The sequence below is a fragment of the Salvelinus namaycush genome, chromosome 19 (assembly GCF_016432855.1).
Source record: "Salvelinus namaycush isolate Seneca chromosome 19, SaNama_1.0, whole genome shotgun sequence".
In the NCBI taxonomy this organism is placed as follows: Eukaryota; Metazoa; Chordata; class Actinopteri; order Salmoniformes; family Salmonidae; genus Salvelinus; species Salvelinus namaycush.
Window position 1 is genome coordinate 49456912 of NC_052325.1, and position 27532 is coordinate 49484443.

Here is a 27532-nt window from a genome sequence, read left to right on the forward strand (position 1 = left end):
AGCCAGCTCTATAACAGTCGATTTACTCCATCGCACTAGCCAGGGACAACCCTAGTAGTCCACTGAAGAAATTAACCGTACTAACACCCAAGATGAAGCTATAATGTAACCAAACAAGCCAATTATGGTTTGATTAAATAAACATGTAAGACAAGTGCTTGTTTCAGTTTATTAAGCATTGAAGCATGCCTCCGAGGGGCAATCATTAGTGGTTCCGATGGTAAATAGTATTAAACTGGGTAGTTCGAGCCCTGAATGCTGATTGACTGACAGCCGTGGTATATCAGACCGTATATCACGGGTATGACAAAAGTTATTTTTACTGCTCTAATTACATTGGTAACCAGTTTATAATTAAGGTACGTTGGGGGTTTGCGGTATATGGCCAATATACCACATCCCTCAGGCCTTATTGTTAAATATAACATTCGACTCGACTTTAGAACACAAACGTCAATTAGTCAGGCTTTGTGTCATCACACAGTCATGTCAACTTTCTCCAGAGTACACACCATGTCTGAACAACACCCTACAATAAGTCGTCCATGCTAATGTCTGTGACACACACACAGACACACAAACCCAAGACTGGATAAAGTGGTTGCTCCACTAAAAGGTTTGCGATTATGCTGCGGGATTTAGAGGTAATTTGTGATTTAGTACGGTACCCTGTGTCACCACTTCATTGCTCCAGAACAGCGCAAGGGGGAGTTAGAGCACTGATTATGCTTTTGGGTTCTACGGTGTCTCTAACTGACAATGAATGGGCGACATAAACCTAAATAGAAACTGATAATTGTGCACGACTTAAGTATTACTTACGAAAACTGTTACACTAAGGTTTTTTATTATTATTATTTTATTATGATTATTTATTTTGCTCTTACTGTAGTACTGTAGGTCACTCCCGGCCGGTCACGTTGTACAGCGCCTGAGTGTCGCAACGGTCTAAGACACTGCATAGCAGTGCAAGCTGTGTTGCTACAGATGCTGGTTCAATACCCGTGCCGGCCTCGACTGGGAGACCCATGAGATGACTGTAGGTTTTTGGTTTCTCCCCCTCTACAAACAGAAATAAATTATAAATAACCAACTGGCTTTATTTACAAATTAGTAACAATGTCACCCAATGTCCCTTTTCCTCGCTCATTTTACATGATTTGAAAAGAAAATAGTCTCCAAAATATTTAAGGGGCATTGCACTAATAATGGCGCTGACAAGGGAAACGTTCCCGCTGTTCTGTTCTTAGTGTCAGTCTGCACGTTCAAACTAAAACAATGTAACTAATGATGGCATCTTCAAGCTTTCATTAATAAAATAATGATACAAATACTCTTTCAAAATGCCGATGTTTATTTAGTTATGGATCCATAATGACTTTACCATGGGAATAAATATCACTGAATTACAGAAATATCCTTTATTTGTAATTATTGGGGGAGTGTCATGTCACATTTTTCGATATACTGTTTGCCTACCGTAGGCGACATGAGTCTCACTAGTGTTGAGAAATGTGCTGCTAAAAGTGGTGCAGGTCTTATTTATTTAAAGAGCATACTGAAGTTAGAAGCATTAGCCTACAACTATTTCAGCACTGTTTCGCGCTGTTCTGAGACAAACATGGGGACTGGTCTTGATAATTCAATTCGATTTATATTTTCACTGATTCTTCCTTTGGGTATTGGTTAGACTACAAGGGTGAAGAAATGTTATGCTCTTAGTGTAACCTTTATTTAACTAGGCAAGTCAATTAAGAACAAAATCTTATTTTCAAGGACAGCCTACTCCTTCCTCCCCATCGGGGAATTGAACCCCGGTCTACCGTGTGCCTGCATTCTCTAGTACAGCCGCTATTGAAGGCTTTCAAATACTTCTCAAAGATGCCCTCTGGTGGTCAAACTAACCCTAACTCGCATTAATAGTACCAGTGGTTTACACTTAAATAACATGCCATAGAATTCTGAAAGATCATGCAAGCTGCACCGCAGTACGCTGCAACTTTAAAAGGACGAACCACTGTAGGTTAACAATGCATTGCAATCTTCCCAACACACATTAAACCATGATTAGTAACTATCACATCTGCAGTTAATCAAACTGATGAGTTAACAATGTAAATAATGAGCCAAAATCTACCCAACAATTTGTAGGCTTTCCTGTGAAACTATTTTGCTGTCGCTAAGGGAGAAAATGACATGGTTGGTGCCTGATCCTGCTATGCTTGATTTTCTCCTAAGAGGACTGTCATGTTTTGGCACGCCATCGTTGCCTTGCTCTGAATAGAGTTTAAATGGTAAACTAACAACTACATGTTGTTACTAAAAACTGACATAAAGACCATTATGGGATGCAGTAGGGTTAGATGATCAGGCCAGGTTAATCTCACAGCAGGTTAAGTCTTACCCCTCTTCCGTAGGCCCCTATTGCATCAAGATCCGACTGCCCAAAGACATAAGAGCATCGTCACCAAGGGTTTAAACACCAAGTGATGGTTGTACTTGTTACCCCCTTCTGAGCAGCTATGGAACCACTCATGCTTACCTCTTTATGCAAGTTGGTAGAAAATGCCCTAACCACTGGTTTTACTGTCCATAATGGTTACAGTTAGGATTTGTAACTGGAAAATCTGATCCAAGATCTGTGTTTAGGGGCAACTTCTACCTCAAGCCTCTTTACCGATAGTCATAAATTCTGCAATTGGATTGAAAACAAAGATGGCGGCGTTAGAGTGATACTGACCCTCACACTGCCTCGGCTGCCCACAGACATCCGCTCATCATCGTCTGAGATCTGTGTGGGAAACAAAACAAATTAAGTAGATGTTCTTCGATTGTCCAGTACAACATCTGTACTTGGGGAAAAAAATATTTAATGTGGTTTAACAGTCAAATTAAGAAAGAAACAGAAATTCCAATGAATTTTTTGATACACAACGAGGAAAATTGAATTTCAATTTACTCCATGAATTGAAATGTAATTTCACCCCAACCCTGGTGTTTAACATGGTTCACTGAAACACCTCAGAAATGAATCTCTCCCCTCCGTCTGTAAATGACTTGACTGTGACCTCTTTCTCTGTGCTCCCCAGACTGGCTGTACAAACCAGATTATGTGCCTGAGAACACAGCTCAATGGCCCAGGGCAGTGGAGTCAGAGTGGGCCACACTGAATGACATTAGTATGTGAAATTATTGGCACCCTTAGCAAAAATGATAAATAATTACTATACTGAGCTATATTGTATGCTCAAAAAGATTGGGAAATTATACTATTTTATAATAATACAATTGCTCATGGAAAGAGATGTCCCGGTACTTTCGTATACTTTTTAGCCAGTAGCTCTGAAAGTAGCACTCACGAGCCAAAAGTGGTCCCCGAAAACTGCGTACCCACATCACATGTGCAGATATGTGCACCACGTCATTGCTCTTTATTTCGCTCTGCTGTGGGTATATATGATGTGCCTCGTGCTAGATGTCACTCAAATGGCGAAGGGCTGAACCTCATTGGCTAGAACTTGAATTGCTAGGGGGCTGGCCCACGCGGGGAAAAAATGACACTGCACAGCTTCATGAAAAACGGTCGCTTTCAAACTAGGGATTTTGTGGCTAATTGAGATGCATAATCTATAAGCAGAATTACTGTATGTATGAACTTCACAATGACACATTCAGCCCAAAGTTCCAATTCATGTCTAACCAGCAATATTTTTTTTCTCTAAAAAAGGTAGGGGTTAAAATGATTGACACCTCTGTTTTCAATACGTCACCTTGAGGATAATGGCACTGAGCCTCTTTCTAAAAAGTTTGAGAACACATTGGGAGGGATGTCAGACCATTCCTCCATACAGAATCCTTCTAGATCCTTGATACCCTTTGTCTGCACAGGTTTTCAATGGGTTTCTATTTTCATGTCATCTGACCAAAGCACCAGTTCCAATCCAAGTGCCAATGCTATTTAGCACACTCCAGGATTTACATTTGTTGGATGACATGAAAATAGAGCTCTTTGGCCACTCACACCAGCGGTGGCTTTGGCGTCGAAATGAGAATGCACGAGCAGAGAATAACCTCGTAAAATATGGTGGTGGATATTTGATGTTATGCGGCTATTTTGCTTCCACTGGTCCCGGGGCCCTTGTTAAGGTCAATGGCATCATGAACTTCACCCAGTACCAGGACATTTTAGGCACAAACTCGATTGCCTCTGCCAGAAAGCTGAAACTTGGTGCAAGTGGATCTTCCCGCAAGACAATAACCCCAAACACATCTACAAATAAATTGGTAATTGGCCATAAAATCAACAATTTGTAGTGGCCATCTCAGTCTCCAAACCAGAAACCCATTGAAAACCTGTTTGAATTGAAGAGGGCAGTCCATAATCACAGACAAAGGATATCAAGGATCTGGACGGATTCTGTATGTAGGAATGGTCCCAATGTGTTCTCCAACTCATAAAACATTTTAGAAAAAGGCTCAGTGCCATTATCCTCCCAAGGTAAGGTATTGAAAACAGGGTTGTCAATCATTTTAACCCTTATCTGTTAGAGAAAAACAGTACTACTTGTTAAACATGTATTTATCTGAGCAATTGTATTAGTATAAAATTATTTCCCCAGTATAAATGTATTTTTGCTCATCTTTATCAAGGGTGTCAATCATTTCAGACCTCACTGTTTATCCCAACAAGCATACTACATGATACAAGGCAAAATATTGCCGATCAACCCATACTAAATAGTATCCTAGTATGGATTGGATATTGGAACTTGGAGTGTATTGACTGATAGGAGACAAATATCGTCACTTGAACAAAAGCCTGCTGACATTGTGACACTCCGGCACCTGAGTTCCCAAGGTATTAAGTCACGGTTCAAAGAAATGAAAGCTGCTTTTGTCAGATGGAGACAGGAAGGTGCAAAGAGAGATGGTGGATGATAGGGGGAGAGGAATACACACCGAAGTATGTCTCTGTGTGGGGCGTGAGTACCTCTCACTGTCCTCCTGGAGGAATGAAAAAGGAAAATAGGACACAGGTAGAGGTCAAAGGTTCAAATGACAGGGGAAGGATGAAACACTTAGGACAATATCAACATTGTTGTTCATATAGGCACGTCAGAGAGGGGTTTCAGCAAGCACCCAAACAGACAAATTCAAACTCGCACAAGGGCACACTTACGTGCAAAAACTCACACCCCATTATTCCAAAGGAGGACTTCTAGCATGTATGCACACTTTTTCCAATTCAACTGTGGCTATTAAACTGAGGAGAATTGAAAGTGAAGGGTAATTGCCTGCTAACCTTTGAAAGTGAACAAATTCTCAATGGTCAAGTACACTGCATTCATTCCCTAAGCAGCCATGCCTCCAGTTCATCACATCACTGTGGCCATGGATACTGATCTTGTCACCCAACCACTCGAGCAGACATGGTTACACAGACAGGACAGGACAGGGATTAGTTCCTCTCCTTCAACTTTCATCACATGCTGTGGTTGGTTACTTGTCATTGTTCTCCGATACCTTCACATAATTCAGCATTTGTCTTTTAAAAACACAATATGACAGGAGAGACCTATGTCACACAGTGTCCAGTCTGGTGGATCTGAACCACCCAGGAACACTGCAAGAATAAGACCGTCGCTTGGCAGTCAAGGGGATCATCAAAACCCAGGCAGTCTACACGAAAGGGATAGGACATGCAGATCCAAACCCATTCAACATGCACATCAATTCTGTGGATTATCATTAGATGTGCGGCCTTATAAATCAACAATCCGCTCTAGAACTTGTTAGCTAAAAAGGTATATCGCACACAAAAGCCTCTCAAAAAAATATGAAAAGCAAATGCCATATAGGTTTAAGAGGAAAGCCCTTTTTTTAATCTCAGCTATTCTCCATGGCTAAGAACATTCACATAACCTGGCATTATTAACAGCTTTGAATATTGAAAGAGAATGATAGTGAATTACTTTCATGCATGATTCAAAAACAAGCTGTTATTCCACAACCATTAGTGCAGCTAATTCATTAACAACGCTTAGCTTGTCAAAGATTCATTCTTGTTATTGACTGTACCATCCATTGCTCGATGTGTCCCCATTCGCTGTCTACTTTGTCTGGTTTGTTGTCCAAGCCGTAATATTTCTGAGGAAAGAGCGTGAGAGGAGAGGAAGGAAGGGTGGAAACGCACAGCTCATCGAACAATCATTATTATCTAGCTATATGTACTATGTAGTCTAAACCATGGTGATTTTATATAGACATTAGACATGTCTAACAAATAACTAACACATTTATACCGGGATGCATGTCTAAATTGAAGAAAGAAAAATGAAAATTATTATTTTTACTACTGACAAGATGATAATGAAAGTAGAAAAACAGTACAGAAAATGTGGGGGGGGGGACAAGAATCCTACCTTCTGAACCTGATAGATCTATAAATTAACACCACAGGAGGAGCAGCCAGGGCAATGGAGGAGAGGAACCAGGAATCAGGGACAGAAAGGGAAAGAATAAAAGAAAAAAAGAGTGACATTGGGGAACAGAGAGAGATAAAACATGATAGACCACAGCAAAGAGGGCGAGAGAGAGAATGTAAAGCTGTATACGTATATGTATGTAAACCTACATCGAAAGCGAGAGAACAGTACAATAATTAGGGTGGTGTCCACACAGAGGCAGGTTATTGCTTATGACAGGGACTTGGCTGTGGAATGTGGCATGGACATAGCGTGGCAGGCCAACAGTAACCGACCCCAGGAACGTCTCAAGAGTTCACATGATGGTCTCGGGAGGGACCATGTGATTAGAGTCACCAGGGTAAGCAGGATTCTTTCCGACCGTGGCTCCTTAAGGTTAGTGACAGCGTGTTGGCATCTCAACAGTAGCATGACCCGTGTCACCTGGCACACGAGGCAATCAGCCAAAATACTGTACACTTTTCTCAAGCCAAGTCATGTTTTGACAAGATCCAAAACATGGCCTGTTTCTTTCTAGGAGGGGATGTTCCTCAGCGACAGTGTCAACACATTATTCTATGATTCACCAATATTGCCTTACTTTAAATCTCAACTACCTCTGAAGAGATCCTAAAAAAAGACATGCATTTCGTGCTGCTGTACAAATAGGTAGCAGACAAAACCCCAGTAACTAGACTTTCATAGCCAGATTTCCTAAAGAACGAAAGGGTATACTACGACACTAGCTAGATCTACAGTGGTTCCTCCTTTAAAAGTTGCGTCATACTGCAGCACACCTTGAGGGCTGCTGCAGCAGCATTCTATGGCACGTTATTCGATTGTCAGCCATTTTTTTACGTTAATGTGCTAGTTTGACCACCAGAGGGCAACTTTGAGAAGCATTTGATAGTCACCCATATTGGCTTTACTAGAGAATTCAAAACCTTGGTACATGGGATTGATTTCAAGAAATTTGGCTGAATTCATTTAATTAATATTATGGTGTTTCTATTCCGAGAAAAATGAAACCCTCAGGGTCTCCGTTAGGATGGAATGTAAAATATTGCGCTGTACAACGTGACGGTCGGGAGTAGGCTACAGCATAAGAGGATTCTAAAATAAATATCTAACGGTCATAACATTTCCACACCTTAATTGTAGCGTAACCAACACTCACTTCGTCTATGGTAGGCCAACAGTATATCTAAAAACTTTTTTTTTTTTTTTTTTCAATTAAGTGACTCTCTGCCAATAATTACATTTAGTGGATTGGAGAATTCTACATTAATATCTAAGGGGCATTTTCCATTAGGATCTGTGAGAATATCTAAGGGTCTTTTTATCTAATTCTAAATGAATTAGATAAAAATGAATGAGATTTTGTTTTCATTTAACCTAGAGTGAGCGATAAAAAGGCAATTCTTGAATATGGACTGAGACAGTCTCACTAATTTGTAAATAAAGTCAGTTTGTTATTTAGATGTATTTATTTCTGGAGAAACCTAACTTGATTATTTAGCGGACATCACTTGATGACAGTGAGCGATTGTAATCTGAATAAAAAGGCCCAAATAATAGTTATAAAGGCCAAACTATAGCCCTGCTAATAGCCATAATGACGCTGTACAATGTGACCATGTGTGTTTGAAAGCATATTTCAGTAAGCAAAACTTTGTTTGCCTTTAATAGACAACTTTGTTCCAATATTTCTGTAATTCAGTGATATTTATTCCCATAGCAATTTGTGGATCCATAACTAATTCAACAACTGCATTTTGAAAGATTATTTTTATTATTATTTTATTAACATAAGCATAAAGATGCTGATGAAGAAATATAGTACTGTACATTAAGATACTCTTAATGATCGGCTATGAAAAGCCAACTGACATTTACTCCTGATTATTATTTGATCATGCTGGTCATTTATGAACATTTTAACATCTTGGCCATGTTCTGTTATAATCTCCACCCGGCACAGCCAGAAGAGGACTGGCCACCCCTCATAGCCTGGTTCCTCTCTAGGTTTCTTCCTAGGTTTTGGCCTTTCTAGGGAGTTTTTCCTAGCCACCGTGCTTCTACACCTGCATTGCTTGCTGTTTGGGGTTTTAGGCTGGGTTTCTGTCCAGCACTTCGAGATATTAGCTGATGTACGAAGGGCTATATAAAATAAACTTGATTTGATCAGTATATGCTGTTACATTTGGATAATAAAGCATTTTGAAGATAAGCCACCTGCATTTGTTTACAAGTAAACATAGCCTTCAATACATACTGTAATAAACATGGGGAAGTGCCTAATTCCTTACATAAGGATGAGCAGACCATGTCCAGACTTTCTTGGTGATCTCAAGTACCTTCAATAATGGCTGTACTAGAGAATGCGGGCACGCGGGAGACCGGGGTTCAATTCCCCGACGGGGAGTAAGGAGTAGGCTGTCCTTGTAAATAAGAATTTGTTCTTAACTGATTCCATATGTGTTATTTCATAGTTGCGATGTCTTCACTATTATTCTACAATGTAGAAAATAGTAAAAATAAAGAAAAATCCTGGAATGAGTAGGTGTGTCCAAACTTCTGATTGGTACTTGCTTAATTAATTGGATTAATATTATGGTGTTTCTATTACAAGAAAAACGAAAAACCCTCTGGGTTTGTTAGGACGGAACGGAAAATATGGTACTGTACAACGTTACGGTGGGTAGTACAGTACTGGGCTATTTAGCTAAAGAATCCCCATATTGTGCGGGCAGGCCAGGGCATGCGGGAGACCGGGGTTCAATTCCCCGACGGAGAGGAAGGAGTAGGTTGTCCTTGTAAATACATGTTGTTCTTAACTGACTTGCCTAGTTAATTAAAGGTTACACTAAGAGCATTACATTTCTTCACCCTAATTTTCTAATTCTAGTCTAACCAATACCCAAACGGAGATTCAGTGAAAATAAAAATCTCATTGATTTCTCAAGACCAGTCCCCATGCTCGTCTCAGAACAGTGCGAAACGGTGCTAAAATAGTTGTAGGCTATTGCTTCAAATCGTATTGCTTCTAACTTCAATATGCTCTTTAAATAAATAAGACCTAGCACATTACTGAACACTAGCTCCAACTCAGGCTTCATCCATGTTACAAAGGTGGATATTGATCCCGCACTTGTCGCTAACTCAATCTAAGCTAGTAACTGCGTGTAAGAACAGTTATCCTGCAAATTCAGGCTATGAGAAAAAATATATTAGACGGGCCGTCTTCATTTCATTACGTGTATCATTAATACCGTCTTTCTGCTTATCAATTACCCCTTTTTCCCCCACTATTGATAAAATAATTGTATAAAGTCATACGAAGGTTTTACTGCACGTGAAGTTTTAAATGCATCTTGACATTACAAAATTTGTAGTGTGACAGGTCTTTCATTATTACTATATTTAACACAAAAGAACATCAACTATTCTCCAGATGAAGGGATGATAACGCGGTCTTTGCGAGAGTGAGGGAATCTGATTTAATTGCTCCTCAACCCACCGCCCAGAGACTTCTTTCAGGATAAAGTGGAGTTAACAGGTTAGAGCGGAAGTATTCGTTGCCATAGAAATTGGCCTGGCTAGAAGGTGAGCCATCTTTATGTCAACGGTTATCCCAAGTTGAACTCGGAGCTGACCAAAGTCAGGTCCTCAAACCCGCTATGTAGTATACCCCTCTGAACATCTTAAGCATTGGGATATTTATCGTTTATACATAGACAAAAACAGTTTTCACTCAGAACGGCACTAGCCGTCTTCATTAGCAGGTATAGACAGTTAAAAAAAACTATTCTAAGACCTGAATTGGGGAAACTACAGCGTTAAATGGTCCAAAACAGACCCCAAAGACAAGAGATGGAGACCAAACCTTCCCACGACACTATGAGATGCATTCACTTCATACAAGCTTAGAAATGTATTTAAATCATGAAAAGCATTAGTTATTGCACTCACCAAGAGAAGTTTGATTAACTCCCTATGAGTGGTTCCTTAAAGTATATGATCTGGTCTCGGTGGAGGTCCACTTGAGCAAACAAGCTAACTCTTTCCGATTTTGTTGAACAACATGTTTCAATGTTTTACATGCTGTACCTTTGAGCTCAGTCTAGAAGCTGTGGTCGCTGAACCAAAATCGCTCTACGAAATATGTGAAAAATGTGCCACCTCTTCTATACTGTCCCCCAATCCCTAGCCGACAATGTTTTTCCTGGTTTTAAAGACACCCTACCCCTCCAGTTTCACTGGCCTGTCAGTGGGCCACTAATCCAGATTTAACAGCACTCTCTCGCTTTCAGCCCTGCAGTACAAGCTTTGGCTGGTGTGCGATTCTCAGTTCTACAGATCCATCATCAGTTGGGCCGACCCTTTCATCCACTGTTACTCTTCATTCACTAACTAGAAGTGCTGTTCAGACGACGCTCTGCCACTTCTTGACCCCATCGGTCTCAATTAACGCTTTTTTTCTGCCTACGTCTATGTCCGTGCTTGCTCCATTGGTCTGGCCAAAAGATCTCGACCCAATCTTGGCAAACTCCCCTCACGGCAGATTTACTGACCCGTTGTTATGGTTAATGCCCGAGGCCTGTCGGAAAAGCACTTATTGTTAGAGTTAACCTTTGTGTCAGCGTTTCTCTTTCGAAGTTGGTCACCTTCAAGGACCTGAGAGCTGAACAAATGCGTTTGCCATTTAAATCTCCAAAATATCATGCAGGAACGTGTGTACTTACAGTACCATACACATATGTCCCATTACCACAGGTATGACACATTTTATGATAAAAGCATTACGAAACAAAGGTGATACTGGAACCTCTTCTTCCAAGCTTTGACAGCTGAGCTCTCTTTGACCTCCGAGCAAAAGATACCTAGCAAAGGAAACGTGACAAGCTTTTCGGCTCAGCCTCTGTGAGGCACGTTGGAGTCAGCATTCTGGAAAAGTTGTGCTGAGAACCAGCGTGCTTAAAGTGTCTCACAGCAACATGACAATCAAGAACAGATTTTTCTGGCGATTTCATTACAGAAATTGTTTGGGATTTAAGAAGATTTCAAAGCAGAGATTGCAAATTAAGGTAAAACTTCATATCCAGGTCCGACCAAAGTATTTGATAAACGGTCAAGAACTAAAAGCGTCACTATTCATTTTTCAAGTGTAAATAAACACGTAAACAATTACCTTGCCTCGTTCAGTGCAAGACCACTCATCAGATGAGTTACAGTTACACAATCAGCTTAGGTACTGTACCTCCCCGCTTCCCGTCCCAACTAGCTTCAAACATATCGGCTCACCTTTCTATTTGGAGGGGTCCCCGGACGCCCTTTAAGGGCAGCCCGAAACCCCCTCCCCGCCAACCACCGCCCGGCCGTCCTGCTGCGGTCACGATGCAAACTTAGGGTGTTCCATACAGATGTCGCCAATGACGATGGCCTGCCATGCAGACGGGATCAATGAGGTTAAAAGTTCCCAGTTCAGAGGCTCAGGCGACGCTACGAAGACACTCTGATGATTTAGGTTAGCACTACTGTAGACATACAGCTAGCAATCCACTCTTCTGGCTTGAGTGTTTCCACAATTGAAGAGGATATCTCCTAAAGTTATCATCCAGACAGTAGTGGAAAGCATAGTAGTGTTGTCCAGACATAACATCGTTGGAGCAACAAAACAAACCACAGTCAACAAGAGGCTTCACTAAGGAGGACAGCCCGTTAAGCTACTTTGGGACTTGGGTTGAGGGTTTAAGCCACACACACACATACACATTCGCACACATACCAAACACACCTCCTGACCAGACTAATCTGAACACTGACTGTTAATCCGGTGAGTATGACAGGAGGGGGTGTGCCTGCTCATGCATGTCTACCATAACACAGGGGTGGGTGCACTGTTTGCTCAATCACATGTTTTAAATGTGTGAGCATATGGCATGTGTCTCTCATTGCTGGCAAATTTCACATCTAAAAATGGGACAAATGCTAAATATATTGAGAAACTCACATCATAGTACACTAAACAACTCAAGCACTATCACAGTAATCATTCTGTACATTAAGGCAATGACATATGGTTTCTTAGAGCAGGGTAGCAATGTCGGAGTAAGAGTGAGCAGTGACTGTGAAGCTTTCGGTAGGATTATTGTGGTCTAAGAATAGTGACCCAAGGAAAGGTGAGGCTCCCTTAGGTAGGGATCAGAGGTGATAAACCACAGCAAGACACATTCATCATGTAACACACACACACACACACACACACACACACACACACACACACACACACACACACACACACACACACACACACACACACACACACACACACACACACACACACACACACACACACGTAAAAATCTAGAGATTAGAGCCTCTATCGGCAGAGTCAAGCCAAATGGTGATTTAATGAACCTAAAAAGGTGTTTGAGTCTGCAGAACCAAGAGGGAGGCAAAGCTAGCAGGGAGCATGTAGCATAATGCTATGCTTTAGTCCATCGCAGGTAATACATCACTCTGATATACATAACTTTAATGAACTGAAGATGACCCAATATTTCCTAATAGGAAATGTCCAATTCATGTATTGAATTTTGACTGAAATGGAATTTACCCCAGCCCTGCATGATGGAGTACTTACTGAGACTTATTTATTTACAATCTCCTATGGTCCAATCAGAGCCATTACTTAATCTCACAGCTGGAAACTAACCTAGAGACACTACTAATACAAATCTCAGCCAATAACAAAAAAAACTATCCAAATACAACAGCTGAACACAATGTAAACATCTATTGGACCAAAGCAACTTGCTTTATAGTTCCCGTTACATTAAGAAATAGTACACATTCACCGATGCGTCCTTGGTCATATGACAACTGAACAAGAGCGTCAATTACCGATGCTATTTGGTGAGTTCAGCCATTGCAGGTACTGGTCAAGCTCAGGTGAGGGTTAAGTGCTTAAGACCTCCAGGTCAACTGGATTTTTATCATGCTCTCTCTCACTGGGTCAAAGAGCATAAGCAGATCAATTTCCCACCAATTTGACCGCTTCTGCTACTGCACGTACAAAGGGTAAACCAAAATCAGGGTTGGCAACTAGTAAGCACCATGTGTTCCAGAATATACTAGATGTAAAGATTGTATAACTTCAAGATCACTTTTTAAGATTAGAATCATCTTATTAAGAAAAGACAGTTCCAAAAAGGCAAAACTGGAATCCTTAATTCCCCGGATCTCTAATGGCAATGTTCTTGCTTGTTGTTTATACTCACGATGTTCAGAGTGTATGCTAATTTGTTTGGTAGAAATCCCCAGCTGTGCACTCTCGTGCTGGGCTATAGTGATAACAGTACACCATTAACACTGGTGACCTCTGTTCCCACCCTGGCACAGGATGAAAGGACCCTCAGCTTAATGAAACACTGTGTCCAGAGGAAATGCCTTCGTCTTTAATGACCAACCCTGGCCCCATGTGACCCTCCAGCTTCCCGAACCGTCTCCCTGGTCATGTGACGTGACTCATGGTGCCTAAAGCTTGGTGTAGTTTTGGGACCAAGTCTGTGTAAGGTACAGTATTGCACCTGGTCTGTTATGTCTGACATTTGGAAGTGTAGTTGTATTGAAGTTCTGTAGGTATGGATACTAATTTTGCATGCATGTCTGTGTGCATGTGGTCTATGTGCTGTATAACGTAAGTGTGTGCATTATGTGTGTATTGGGAATATAGTGCCCTCTAGTTGTACCTCTTTCTGTTGTCTCTCCAGCTCCTTCATACGTATTTCCCGGGCCTCTGCCCTGGCCGCCCTCTTCGCTGCCAACCTGGCCTCTGCCTAAATTAGAGAGAAAGATAGGATGAAGAGAGAGCAAGGGAGAATGAGAGAGATTGTTAGTTTAGCATTAACACCAGCATATATAAATAGAGACGATGGCAGGGCATTTGTGCAGTTGATTTAGTTTCTGCGGTAACAGACTTAACAACGTGATGAAACTTTGTTCCTCCTTGCTGAAATATAGAATGTTCATTCAAATGATGTTAACTGATGGGGCTCATGCAATGGAATGTATGTTTTGTAATGTCAGTTGAGTTGAATCAACAAAATCACAGCACGGATTGATGGGTACACATCCTGCTTTTACTTCCTGCTCTGCTCCTATGGTTGACTCGCAATGGCTGCCTGTCCACCATTGACTTGAATGGGGACACCCGTTCTATTCATTCTATGTCTATGGTAGCACATTCAGTCAGGAGCAGATGAGGAGAAAATCGATTTGAACGATTATTACCGAGACCTCGGTCATTTGGCTGGCCAGTTACAGTCATCCCATGACCATCACAGCCCTACATGCAACCCTTGATTAAAAAAAATCTATATGCAGTACTCCAGATTTATATTGTGTATTCTTGTTTGTATATTTACGTGAACACATTACTTTGGGTGTGGCAATGCTTTATGTTTGCGTGTCTGTGTGTTTACGCAAGCAGTGTGTAGACTCGGCTTCACTTGAGTGAGAGCAAGGCTTTTTCCTTAAAAGGCTCTGTCTCAGAGGGTGGGTGAGAGAGAGACAGAGCGAGAGAGTGAGTGTGTGTGCGTAAGAGAGAGTGAGTAAGCACTTCCTTCCTGCCCCTGAGGCTGTCAGAATGTGGCCGGGAACATGTTGCCTCTAGGCGGGGTCACTGTGCAAGCTAGACATGCACAGAATGCTGTAACCCCTCCTCCCTCGCCCTTCTGCGTTTCCCCAACTGCGGCCCATTTGCCCAAGTAACAGGAAAACTCCCATAAAGCAACGGTCTGGTACACACAAAAACACACTCCCACATGCACTGAAACAGAAATATATTACTTATGCCCTGCATTTTATATATACACATTTCAATGTGTTTAAAAAGGTCCTCCTCATTCACATTATGGGTGTGACATACAGGCCAGAGTAAAAGAGAACTCTGTCGTTGACACATTCTAGACCAGTTTACACTCCACTGCCTTGGACTGTGAACTCCACACTACAGATCTAGGCCCTGTTGAAATTAGTCCTGCCTTCCTCGAAGTAATCACTGATCTCACATGATTAGATAGAGGAAAGCAAGCCCTGCCTTCAACTATTCAACCGTGTGAGATCAGGGATCCCTTTAAGGAACGGAGTAAGGAAGGAGGATACATTTTCGATTCCAATAGGGCCTTTTGTTTCTGTACCAGCATACACCACTGGCAGAGGACACAGAGTCCAATTGAGGAAAGGTGGATGACGCAGTAGTGGTTAGAGGAGTGTAAATGTCAGCTGGGGGGGGGGTTTAAATAGGATTCTGGCAAGCCCATAAGCCTTATTCTGTGCTTGGAAGCATCTGACAATCTGGAGGGCTACTGGTGTAGTCTTTGAAAATATCGGGACGTCTGGGACTGCTCAAACAGGTTTGATTTTATCGGCACAAAATCTGCAATGCTTTGTAGTGTGAGATGTGCAACGACAAGTTTTGAGATCGGTGATTAGTAATAGATAAGAAGCCAGTGAGATGATGACGTTGTTTGGCGTCACCCAGAATGTGTGGAGCCTCGAGCAGGAGAGATGACTACTACTAGTATGCGTTCGTACTTGCCTTTAATCAAAGGTAAAGTGTCAAATCGTTACAGCTTTGAAGTTCACAAGCAATGTTATTCAATTCAAAATGTTGGCTCGATATTTCAAGTGTGTCTGGCAATTGTGAATGTCTGAATGGTTATGAGGCTGCTGTGAGCCAGAGCTCGTAGCTACGTTACAAACTAATCACATCATTGTTTTCACGAGACAGTGTGGTAGGGAGAATACTCAACACCAAGTGAAGAATCTTGACCCCGTTTGTGTCACTATTTTGGCAACACAAAAGAAAAACTACAGGAAAGACTGTTGTTGAATGTGAGAGGCTCCACGATGTTAGTATTTTCATATTTTTTTTACCCTTTTTCTCCCCAATTTCGTGGTATCCAATTGTTAGTTACAGTCTTGTCCCATCACTGCAACTCCCGTACGGACTCGTTGCTCGCTTAACCCAAAAGCCAGCAGCACCAATGTGTCAGAGGAAACACCGTACAACTGGCGACCGTGCATGAGCCTGGCCCGCCACAGGAGTCGCTAGAGCACGATGGGACATGGACATCCCGGCCAGCCAAACCCTCCCCCAACCCGGACGACTAATGGGTCTCCCGGTCACGGCCGGCTGCACCTGCTCGGGATCGAACCCGGATCTGTAGTGACGCCTCAAGCACTGCAGTGCCTTAGACCGCTGCGCCTCTCGGGAGGCCCTACGATGTAAGGATTTTAAAAGTTGTGTAGTCAGGAGTCCCAGGAGGGGATTGAATGTCTCTGCTGTAACGAAGATGCTTGATGTTGACATCTACCCACTTAGCTAGCAAGTTAGCAAACCAAATGCAAAGCTGCAGCCCTGAGCTGGATATAATTTGACACATCTTAGATGTATTATAGTTATACTTAACTTTTAAGCAGTGGCGTAGCACACCCCCCCCCCCCCCCCCCCCCCCCTCATGCCAGCTTAATGCCTGGCGACCTAACGGAAAGTAATATTTTGTACAAGTGAAGAAAAAAACAAACAAGTAACTCCACTATAAAGCTGGCAGTTAGTATGCAAATTGCCACAGCAGCTTTTCCCCCTTCATTTGACTAGTAATCTTTTTTCCTGACTTCAAAAGCCATACTTATGAACCCCTAGTTTGTTTATTTTCAACGGTTGATGACTAAACTAGTGTAACAATTCTTGATTAGATGCTATACCACGCAGTGTGAGAACAAGTAAACAGCTTTACATATACATTTCAGAGCGGAAAGAGTAGTGAAATATCCTACTCAAGTAGAAGTACTGTTACTTTAAATGACATTTTACTCAAGAAGTAAAACTACCAGTGTTTGGTAGTCTAAATTCAGTGTCCTTGTCTTTAACTGCCATTTCCCGAAAGTCAGACTCTTCCCACACAAACTCATTTCTCTCAGCCTCAGAAGAATCTGCATTCAACAAATGGTGTGTGGTTATCCGACATATTCTCCAATATTATACATCTTGCAATCGACATCTTGGAGTCGGTTCAGCCACAGGGCTTCTTCATGCGTCGCGAAGACAGAGATAAACACCTCTCTGGGAAGAAGGGCAGGTGTGAATGCGTCATGATTAACGACTCATGGTGTAATCATAACAACATACAGGAACTCAAGTCCTGCTGCTCACCCGAACAAGAATTCCTTACAATCAAAAGCCGGCCATATTATCTCCCAAGAGAATTTGTGTCAGTTATTGTCACAGCCATGTATATAACCCCTTAAGCAGACACCACGACTGCCCTCGAGGAACTTCACTGGACTCTATGCAAACCATATATCCTGAGGATGCATTTATTGTAGCTGGGGATTTTAACAAAGCAAATTTGAGAACAAGGCTACCTAATTTATATCAGCATACACTCGCGCAGGCAATACACTCAATCACTGCTACTCAAACTTCCGCAATGAATACAAGGCCCTCCCTCACCCTGCCTACGGCAAATCCGACCACGACTCCATCTTGCTCCTACCGTCTTATAGGCAGAAGCTCAAACAGGATGTACCTGTGACAACTATTCAACACTGGTCTGACCAATCGGAATCCACGCTTCAAGATTGTTTTGCTCATGCGGACTGGGCAGCCTCAGAACAACATCGACCTATATGCTGACTCTGTGATTGAGATTTTAAGGAAATGCATTGGAGATGTTGTACCCACTGTGACTATTAACTTTTGGGATAGGGGGCGGTATTTTGACGTCCGGATGAAAAGCGTGCCCAAAGTAAACTGCCTGCTACTCAGGCCCAGAAGCTAGGATATGCATATAATTGGTAGATTTGGATAGAAAACACTCTAAAATTTCTACAACTGTTAAAATAATGTCTGTGACTATAACGGAACTGAAAAAACCCAGAGGACAAACCATCCCAATTTCTTTTTCTGATTTCAATGGCTGGCACTTTTATAATAGGGCGAAATTGTCCCAGATTGCAGTTCCTAGGGCTTCCACTAGATGTCAAGTCTTTAGAAAGAGTTTCAGGCTGGTTTTTGGAGAAATGAGGGAGAAGTTGTAGTTTTTCTAAGTGGCTCCCGTTTTGGCTGTAGTGTTTCCAAGCGCATGGCAGAGAGAGCGCGTTCTTTTTGTTTATCTCTGGTAAAGACAATAACGATTCTCCATCTTAAAATAAATCGTTTATTTGCATATTAGGGTACCTAAGGTTTGATTATAAACGTTGATTGACTTGTTTGGATAAGTTTATTGGTAACATTTGGGATTCAATTTGTATGCATTTTGAAGGAGGGAAACCGAGTGGATTATTAACTGAAGCGCGCCAGCAAAACTGAGATTTTATGGATATAAAGAAGGACATTATCGAACAAAAGGTCCTTTTGTAATGTAACTGGGACCTTTTGGAGTGCCAACAAAAGAAGATCTTCAAAGGTAAGGCATATAATATATTGCTATTTCTGACTTTCGTGTCGCAACTCCCTGGTTGAAAATGATTTGTTATGCATGTGTGTGCTGGGTGCTGTCCTCAGATAATCGCATGGTTTGCTTTCGCCGTAAAGCCTTTTTGAAATCTGACACGGCGGATGGATTAACAACAAGTTAATCTTTATTTTGATGTATTGCACTTGTGATTTCATGAAAGTTAAATATTTACAGTAATTTAATTTGAATTTCACGCTCTGCAATTTCACCGGATGTTGGCCAGATGGGATGCTAGCGTCCCAATGATCCGCAAGAAGTTAAAACCTACCCTAACCAGAAACCATGGATGGAGGGCGGCATTCACGTAAACCACCGCATTTAAACATGGAAAGAGGACTGGGAATATGGCCGAATACAAACAGTGCAGTTTTCCCTCTGCAAGGCAATCAAACAAGCAAAATGTCAGTATAGGGACAAAGTGGAGTCGCAATTCAATGGCTCAGACATGAGACATATGTGACAGGGTCTACTGGCAATCACGGACTACAAAAAGAAAACCAGCCACGTCACGGACACTGACGTCTCGCTTCCAGATAAACTAAACACCTTTGCCCGCTTTGAGGATAATACAGTGCCACCGTCATGGCCCGCTAACAAGGACTAACAAGACATTTAAACGTGTTAACCCTCGCAAGGTTGCCAGCCCAGGAATCCCTAGCCGCGTCCTCAGAGCATGCGCAGACCAACTGGCTGGTGTGTTTACAGACACTCAATCTTTCCCTATCCCAGTCTGCTGTCCCCACATGCTTCAAGATGGCCACCATTTTTCCTGTTCCCAAGAAAGCTAAAGGTAACTAAGCTAAATGACTACCGCCCCGTAGCACTCACTTCTGTCATCATGAAGTGCTTTGAGATACTAGTCAAGGATCATATCACCTCCACCTTATCTGCCACCCTAGACCCACTTCAGTTTGCACAGCGCCCCAACAGGTCCACAGATGATGCAATCGCCATCACACTGCCCTATCCCATCTGGACAAGAGGAATACCCATACTGTACTGTTCATTGACTACAACTCAGCATTCAACACCATCGTACCCTCCAAGCTCATCATTAAGCTGGAGGCCCTCGATCTGAACCCCACCCTGTGCAATTGGGTCCTGGAATTTCTGACGGGCTGCCCCCAAGTGGTGAAGGTAGGAAACAACATCTCCACTTCACTGACTCAACTCTGGGGCCCCACAAGGGTGTGTGCTCAGCCCCCTCCTGTACTCCCTGTTCACCCATGACTGCGTGGCCATGCACACCTCCAACTCAAATCATTAAGATTACAGACGACACAACAGTAGTGGTCTTGATCACCACGAAACAGCCTACAGGGAAGAGGTGAGGGCACTCGGAGTGTGGTGTCAGGAAAACAACCTCTCACTCAACGTCAACAAAACAAAGGAAGTGATCATGGACTTCAGGAAACAGCAGAGGGAGCACCCCCCTATCCACATCGACGGGACAGTAGTGGAGAAGGTGGAAAGCTTCAAGTTCCTCGGCATACACATCACAGGCAAACTGAAATGGGCCACCCACACAGACAGTGTGGTGAAGAAGAAGATCTCAGGAGGCTGAAGAAATTTGGCTTGTCACCCAAAACCCTAACATTTACAAATGCACAATCGAGCGCATCCTGTCGGGCTGTATCACCGCCTGGTACGGCAACTGCACCGCCCTCAACCGCAAGGCTCTCCAGAGGGTGGTGCGGTCCGCACAACTTATCACCGGGGGCAAACTACCTGCCCTCCATGACACCTACAGCACCGATGTCACAGGAAGGCCAAAAAGATCATCAAGGACAACAACCACCGAAGCCACTGCCTGTTCACCCCGCTACCATCCAGAAGGCGAGGTCAGTACAGGTGCATCAAAGCAGGGACCGAGAGACTGAAAAACAGCTTCTATCTCAAGGCCATCAGACTGCTAAACAGCAATCACTAACTCAGAGAGGCTGCTGCCTACATTGACACTCAAATCACTGGACACTTTAATAAATGGATCACTAGTCACTTTAAACAACACCACTAATAATGTTAACATATCTTACATTACTCATCTCATATGTATATACACAGTACCTTATACAATCTATTGCACCTTGCCGCTCGGCCATCGCTCATCTATATATTTTTATGTACATATTCTTATCCCATCCCTTTAGATGTGTAGTAGGTAGTTGTTGGGGAATTGTTAGATATTACTGGAATGTCGGAACTAGAAGCACAAGCATTTCACTACACACATTAACATCTGCTAACCATGTGTATGTGACCAATACAAGTTTGATTTTGGGAAATGTTGATATTTTGTCAAATTTCCTTTCTAGTCATTTTTGTTTTTTACAGATACGATGAAAAAAGATGTGCATTTATCCACAAATGGCTATATGTACTATAAGTCCGGTCCTGGAGTGTCTTAAGGCGAAACGGAAATATTTAGGCTGACTTGATCCAGTATCTGGAAAAATGAATTCATGTGCTATGCAAATATGACCATATTTAAAGACACATCCCCTCATTTGCATATTTTAATACAAAAAAAGTATTATATTTGTGTCCACATTCAACTATTAAAAGTAAGACCAGTCCAAGCTCTTCTCTGTACTGGCACCCCAATTGTGGAACCAGCTTCCCTCTGAAGCTAGAAGAGTAGAGTCCCATCTTCCGAAAGCACCTGAAACCCTACCTCTTCAAAGAGTATCTTAAATAATCCCCCTTATCTCGACCACCCCCCCAAAAAATATAAAAATAAAGAATCTTGAAACATGCACTTGACTATAATTTGGCCAAACACACGTGTTTCTTGGTCCTACTGGCAGAAAACCATTGTTTATTCAAGTACTTCAACCATTAGAAGGAAGTTAGAACGCTGACTCATGCAGTGGTCAGGTCTCGCAACCAGTCACACACCCTTTCCTACAGCATTTAGAGAGAACGACATGCTAAAAGTATTCTCCCACCCCATCTTTCTATTAGTGTTTCACAATTACGCGAAGACAATGTAGTCCCACAGACACTAGTGTCGCACAGTATACTGAAACTCTTGTACTTTTTCGATACTAGAACAAACTGCTCGGTACTAGAATTTGTTACTTTCGGTAATTCTGTCTGTTTTCTACTGATGGAGATCAAGTCTTTATCAGCGCAGCTGATGTCCCTTTGTAGCGCGAGAGCACCGTCCCTGCTCAACGCATTGCTAGCTCTAGCCTGTGCTGAGGAACCACTGCACTCACTTAGTCTGGGCTGCATCACCACTTGATTAAGACTAGGGTGGAGGATTGTGCATATTATAGATTCATTATATCCCATACAGTGCTTTCAGAAAGTATTCACGCCCCTCCAAATTTAGTTGGTTACAGCCTGAATTGAACATTTATTACATTTGGTCATGGCCTACACACAATACTCCAAAGTCAGTGGAATTATATTTTTCTAAATTTGTACTAATTAAAAATGAAAAGCTGAAATGTATTTAGTAAGTATTCAACCCCTTTGTTATGGCAAAACTAAATTAGTTCAGGAGTAAACATTTGATTAAGTCACATAATAAGTTGCATGGACTCACTCTGTATGGAGTAAATGTTTAACATGATTTTTGGATGACTACTTAATCTCTGTACCAACACACAATTATCTGTAAGGTCGCTCAGTCGAGCAGTGAATTGCAAACACAGATTCAACCACAAAAGACCAGGGAGGTTTTCCAATGCCTCGCAAAGAAGGGGACCTATTGGTAAGAAAATCTTTGCTTGAGCCCAAGGGGCCAGAGTTCAGACAATGACTATCACAGTGAGCATGGTGAAGTTATTAATTACACTTTGGATGGTGTGTCAATACACCCAGTCACTACAAAGATACAGGCATCCTTCCTAACTCAGTTGCCGGATAGGAAGGAAACCACTCAGGGGTTTCAACACGAGGCCAACAGGGATTTTAAAACAGTTACAAAGTTTAATGGCTGTGACAGGAGAAAACTTAGGATGGATCAACATTGTACTTACTCCACAATACTAACCTAAATTACAGAGTGAAAAGCAGCAAGCCTGTACAGAATAAAAAATATTCCAAAAGATGCACCCTGTTTGCAATAAGATAATGTAAAACTGCAAAAGATTTGGCCCAAAAAATACTATAAATGAACTTTATGTCCTGAATACAAAGTGTTTTTGGGGCAAATTCAACACAACACTGAGTACCACTTCATATTTTCAAGCATGGTGGTGGCTGTATTATGTTTTGGGTATGATGATCTACAAGGACTAGGGAGACTATTAGGATAAACGAAACAGAATAAAGCTAAGCACAGGAAAAATTCAAGGATAACCTGGTTCAGTCTGCTTTCCAAAGACACCTTTCAGCAGGGCAATAGCCTAAAACAAGGCCAAATACGTTAACCGATTCAGGAAACTAGGTGTATGTCGCAAGTCACGACTTCACAGGAGTCGTTTGAACGTAAACATATTCTTGGGCAGAAATGCCTTCTCGAACATGTTAACTTTTGTGTGCCTTAGTAACAAACTTGTATGCCATCTGTAAATATGAATACAATTGTTAAATGACGAGCCTTGTTGGTTAAGCCACAGATAAAGTTAGCAACCTTCCCACTAGCCATGATTGGCTGAGATAATGAGAGGGCTGGACATACCGAGAGAGGAGAGAGGATTGGTCTGCCATATTCAAGGCTTCTGTCTATTTGAGCTGGTCAGTCTGTGTTGGTAATCATGTCGAACTCTGTTTAAAAAAATATATATTGTGTAGTGGAGCTGCATAAGTGTTGCTCTCCACTTTCTGGAGGATCAAGTTTTGAAATCAGTGGAATTAGACTACGATCGCTAAAGAGATGGAGGAAACACCTGTCTCCAGATTACATCTTCAAACTAAGGGCAACCGTGGTATGGCATTCCTGACAGGGAGACACGTCCATCACGCATGATGATGTATACAGGTAAGATTGTCGAGTGTTAGCTAGCTACTTTTTCAGATATTACGCGTTTCTACTTTTGACAGAAAGTGGTTTCATGTCAAGCTAAAGTGTACTGTTAGCTGGCTAGCTAATGTTAGCTGGCTAGCTAATGTTAGCTGGCTAGCTAATGTTAGCTGGCTAGCTAATGTTAGCTGGCTAGCTAATGTTAGCTGGCTGTCTCCCTAGCAGAGGTTATTATGGTTTCCCCAGAGCTGTTTGCTTTTCTAGTTAGAGTCAAATGTTAGGCACTGTTGCCACTTTGTTCATTGTTGTTTAACTAGCTAAATTTAGGTGGCTGGCTCGTTAGCTAACGTTACGTGACGTGTGTGATTTTAAACATTGTTTACCTAGCTAGGTTCATTGTTTACCTAGCTAGCTATACGTCTTAAACTAAAGTGTACTGTTAGCTAATGAGCCAGCCAGCTAGCTAACGTTACGTGTGTACAACGTTCGTTGAATATGGCCGGTGTCAGTAAACGTCAGCAAAAAAGCATAATGAAATTGTTGCCAGCAGAGCTGGTTAGGCTGTTTTCATGTTATCCAGAGGTAAACAAATCATTGGCCAGAGCGTCAAGTACGCGCTCCGAGAGCGAAACGAGATGGGTGGGGCTAAAGCTTAAGAGGGTGTACGATGATGAATGGGTGTAGACAAAGAAGGACTCTTCACTAGACACCCAAACATTCAAAGACGATTTTCTCAAAAGTGAGTTTACAAGTTGATCAACTTTCAAAGCAGAATTACTTTCCCCATTGTTCCTCAAATGCAGTGTATGATATACCATTTTGCAGCTCAGAGTCTCTACTTTCATCCAATGTAAAAACCATTTCACATTTTAAATAATCCCCCTACGTAAGACCGAATCCAGGTGGTGAGTCACATATACACTGTAGTTGCTTACCAAGATGACATTGAATGTTCTTGAGTGGCCGAGTTACCGTTTTGACTTAAAATTGCCTTGAAAATGGCTGTCTAGCAATGATCAACAACCATCTTGACAGAGCTTAAAGAATTTATAAAATAATAATGTGCAAATACTGTATAATCCAGGTGTGCAAAGCTCTTAGTGTGATCACCAAAGGTCATTCTAACATGTATCGACTCAGGTGGTTGAATACTAATTTAAATCATGTTATTTTTCACAAATGTTAGAGGGGTGTGAATACTTTCTGAAGGCACTGTATATAATTATGGATATTTTTATATGGTCATAGCTGCACTCCTGGTAGATAGTACTAATTTGCCATTTTGTACTTCTTATTTGTGAACCTTGTTAACCATTTTCAATTGATTTGTATGGATCAAATACCCGCTCCGGTCATATGCATGGTCTTTCTCCTATCCTTTTCCCATATGGGAAACATTAGGAAAAACATTTTAATAATAAAAAACAAACAAAAACACTTCATGCAACATGGCATGTAGAAATGTTTGAAACTGTTAAAAGATGCACTATGCAGAAATAGCTCCGCCATTGCCTGGTTGCTAAATTTAGAATAGTTTGCCTAATTTCAGTTTGAGACAAAACATGCAAGTATAGTGTAGAGAATCATTGTATCATCTTAACCGCTGTGAAATATATTTTCCACAAACAAAAAAATATTGTATTTTAAGCTGGTGTACAAAATCGAAAGACGCAAAGACGAAAAACTTAGGAACGGGAAGCATAGACATAGCGCTCACAGAACACATCTAACGCTTCTTAGACTTGCTTTCAATGGGAACAAGATCTATAACTCATATTTCTATGTGAATTGGTTGGGTCGCCCAAAAAGTTACATATTACAGCTTGAATTAATGTTTGCAAAACAAAATGGCCATTACAGGCTAGAACACTTTAGAATGCAAGATGATACCAGTTCCAGCTTTGTGGGCTAATGTTCCTTGCTAGCTTACAGCTGAAGCTAAAATCAATTTACTACCCTATCATATTGTTTCTGATCCAACGGAAACTATTGCTGATTTTAAAGCTGATTGTCACCAAACGCTTTATTCATTCACTTAGTCTCACCCGCCTCATGTCTCTCCCAGTCAAGATAATCCTTTGCTCGAGCCCAAGTGACCAGGGTTCTGGTCTAGAAGCACAACTTCAAATGCTCCTACAGTTTGGCTTCGTACTGCAGTTTAACTTGTTTGGGATAGGGGGCAGCATTTTCACTTTTGGATGAATAGCGTGCCCAGAGTAAACTGCCTCCTACTCAGTCCCAGATGCCAATATATGCATATTATTATTAGTATTGGATAGAAAACACTCTGAAGTTTCTAAAACTGTTTGAATGATGTCTGAGTATAAACAGAACTCATATGGCAGGCAACAACCTGAGAAAAAATCCAAACAGGAAGTGGGAAATCTGAGGTTTGTAGTTTTTGAACTCACCCCTATCGAATACACAGTGGGATATGGGTTATGTTGCACTTCCTAAGGCTTCCACTAGATGTCAACAGTCTTTAGAACGTTGTTTCAGGCTTCTCATGTGAAGGGGGGCCGGATGGGAGCTGTTTGAGTAAGGGGTCTGCCTACAGCCTCGTTCTCAGTCACGCGCTTTCACTTGAGAGTTAGCTCTCGTTCCATTGCTTCTCTACAGACAATGGAATTCTCCGGTTGGAACATTATTGAACTTTTATGATAAAAACATCCTAAAGATTGATTCTATACTTAGTTTGACAAGTTTCTACGACCTGTAATATAACTTTTTGAACGTTTCGTCCGAATGGACCAGATCGCGATTTTGGATTTGTTTACCAAACGCCCTAACAAAAGAAGCTATTGGACATAAATTATGGACATTATCGAATAAAACAAGCATTTATTGTGGAACTGCGATTCCTGGGAGTGCATTCTGATGACGATCAAAGGTAAGTGAATATTTATTATGCTATTTATGAATAATGTTGACTACCCAACATGGCGGATATTTCTCTGGCTGGTTTGGACTCTGAGCGCCGTTCTCAGATTATGCTTTTTCCGTAAAGTTTTTTTAAAATCTGACACAGCGGTTGCATTAAGGAGAAGTGTATCTAAAGTTCCATGCATAACACTTTAATTTTCATCAACATTTATAATGAGTATCTCTGAATTCATGTGGCTCTCTGCAAAATCATACCATGTTTTTGAACTACTGAACATAACACACCAATGTAAAATGCGATTTTTGGATATAAATATGCACTTTATCGAACAAAACATACATGTATTGTGTAACATGAAGTCTTATGAGTGTCATCTGATGAAGATCATCAAAGGTTAGTGATTCATTTTATCTCTATTTGTGCTTTTTGTGACTCCTCTCTTGGGCGGGAAAAATGGCTGGGTTTTTCTGTGACTTGGTGGTGACCTAATAATCGTTTGTGGAGATTTCGCTGTAAAGCATTTTTGAAATCAGACACTGGCTGGATTAACGAGAACTTTATCTTTAAAATGGTGCCTAATACTTGTATGTTTGAGACATTTGATTTATGAGATTTCTGTTGATTTGTATTTGGCGCCCTGCTATTTCATTGGCTGTTGGCGAGGGGTTCCGCTAGGGGAACCCCAACTGGTGTCCTCTACCCAGCTTCTAGCTAGGTAGGGGACACCAGTAAACAATGTCCT

At 41.6% G+C, this 27532-nt stretch overlaps 1 protein-coding gene across 2 annotated transcripts in view; it reads right to left on the bottom strand.

Moving 5' to 3' along the window:
• LOC120064486 (leucine-rich repeat flightless-interacting protein 2-like) overlaps window positions 1–27532 on the bottom strand; it is an 84822-nt gene that overhangs the window by 31647 nt on the left and 25643 nt on the right. For both annotated transcript variants that reach the window (XM_039015096.1, XM_039015095.1), the window contains exons 2-3: window positions 14219–14305; window positions 2741–2791 (exon numbers count right to left, since the gene is read on the bottom strand). In XM_039015096.1, the coding sequence (XP_038871024.1) occupies window positions 2741–2791; window positions 14219–14305 (138 nt within the window). The remainder of the gene's footprint in view (window positions 1–2740; window positions 2792–14218; window positions 14306–27532) is intronic.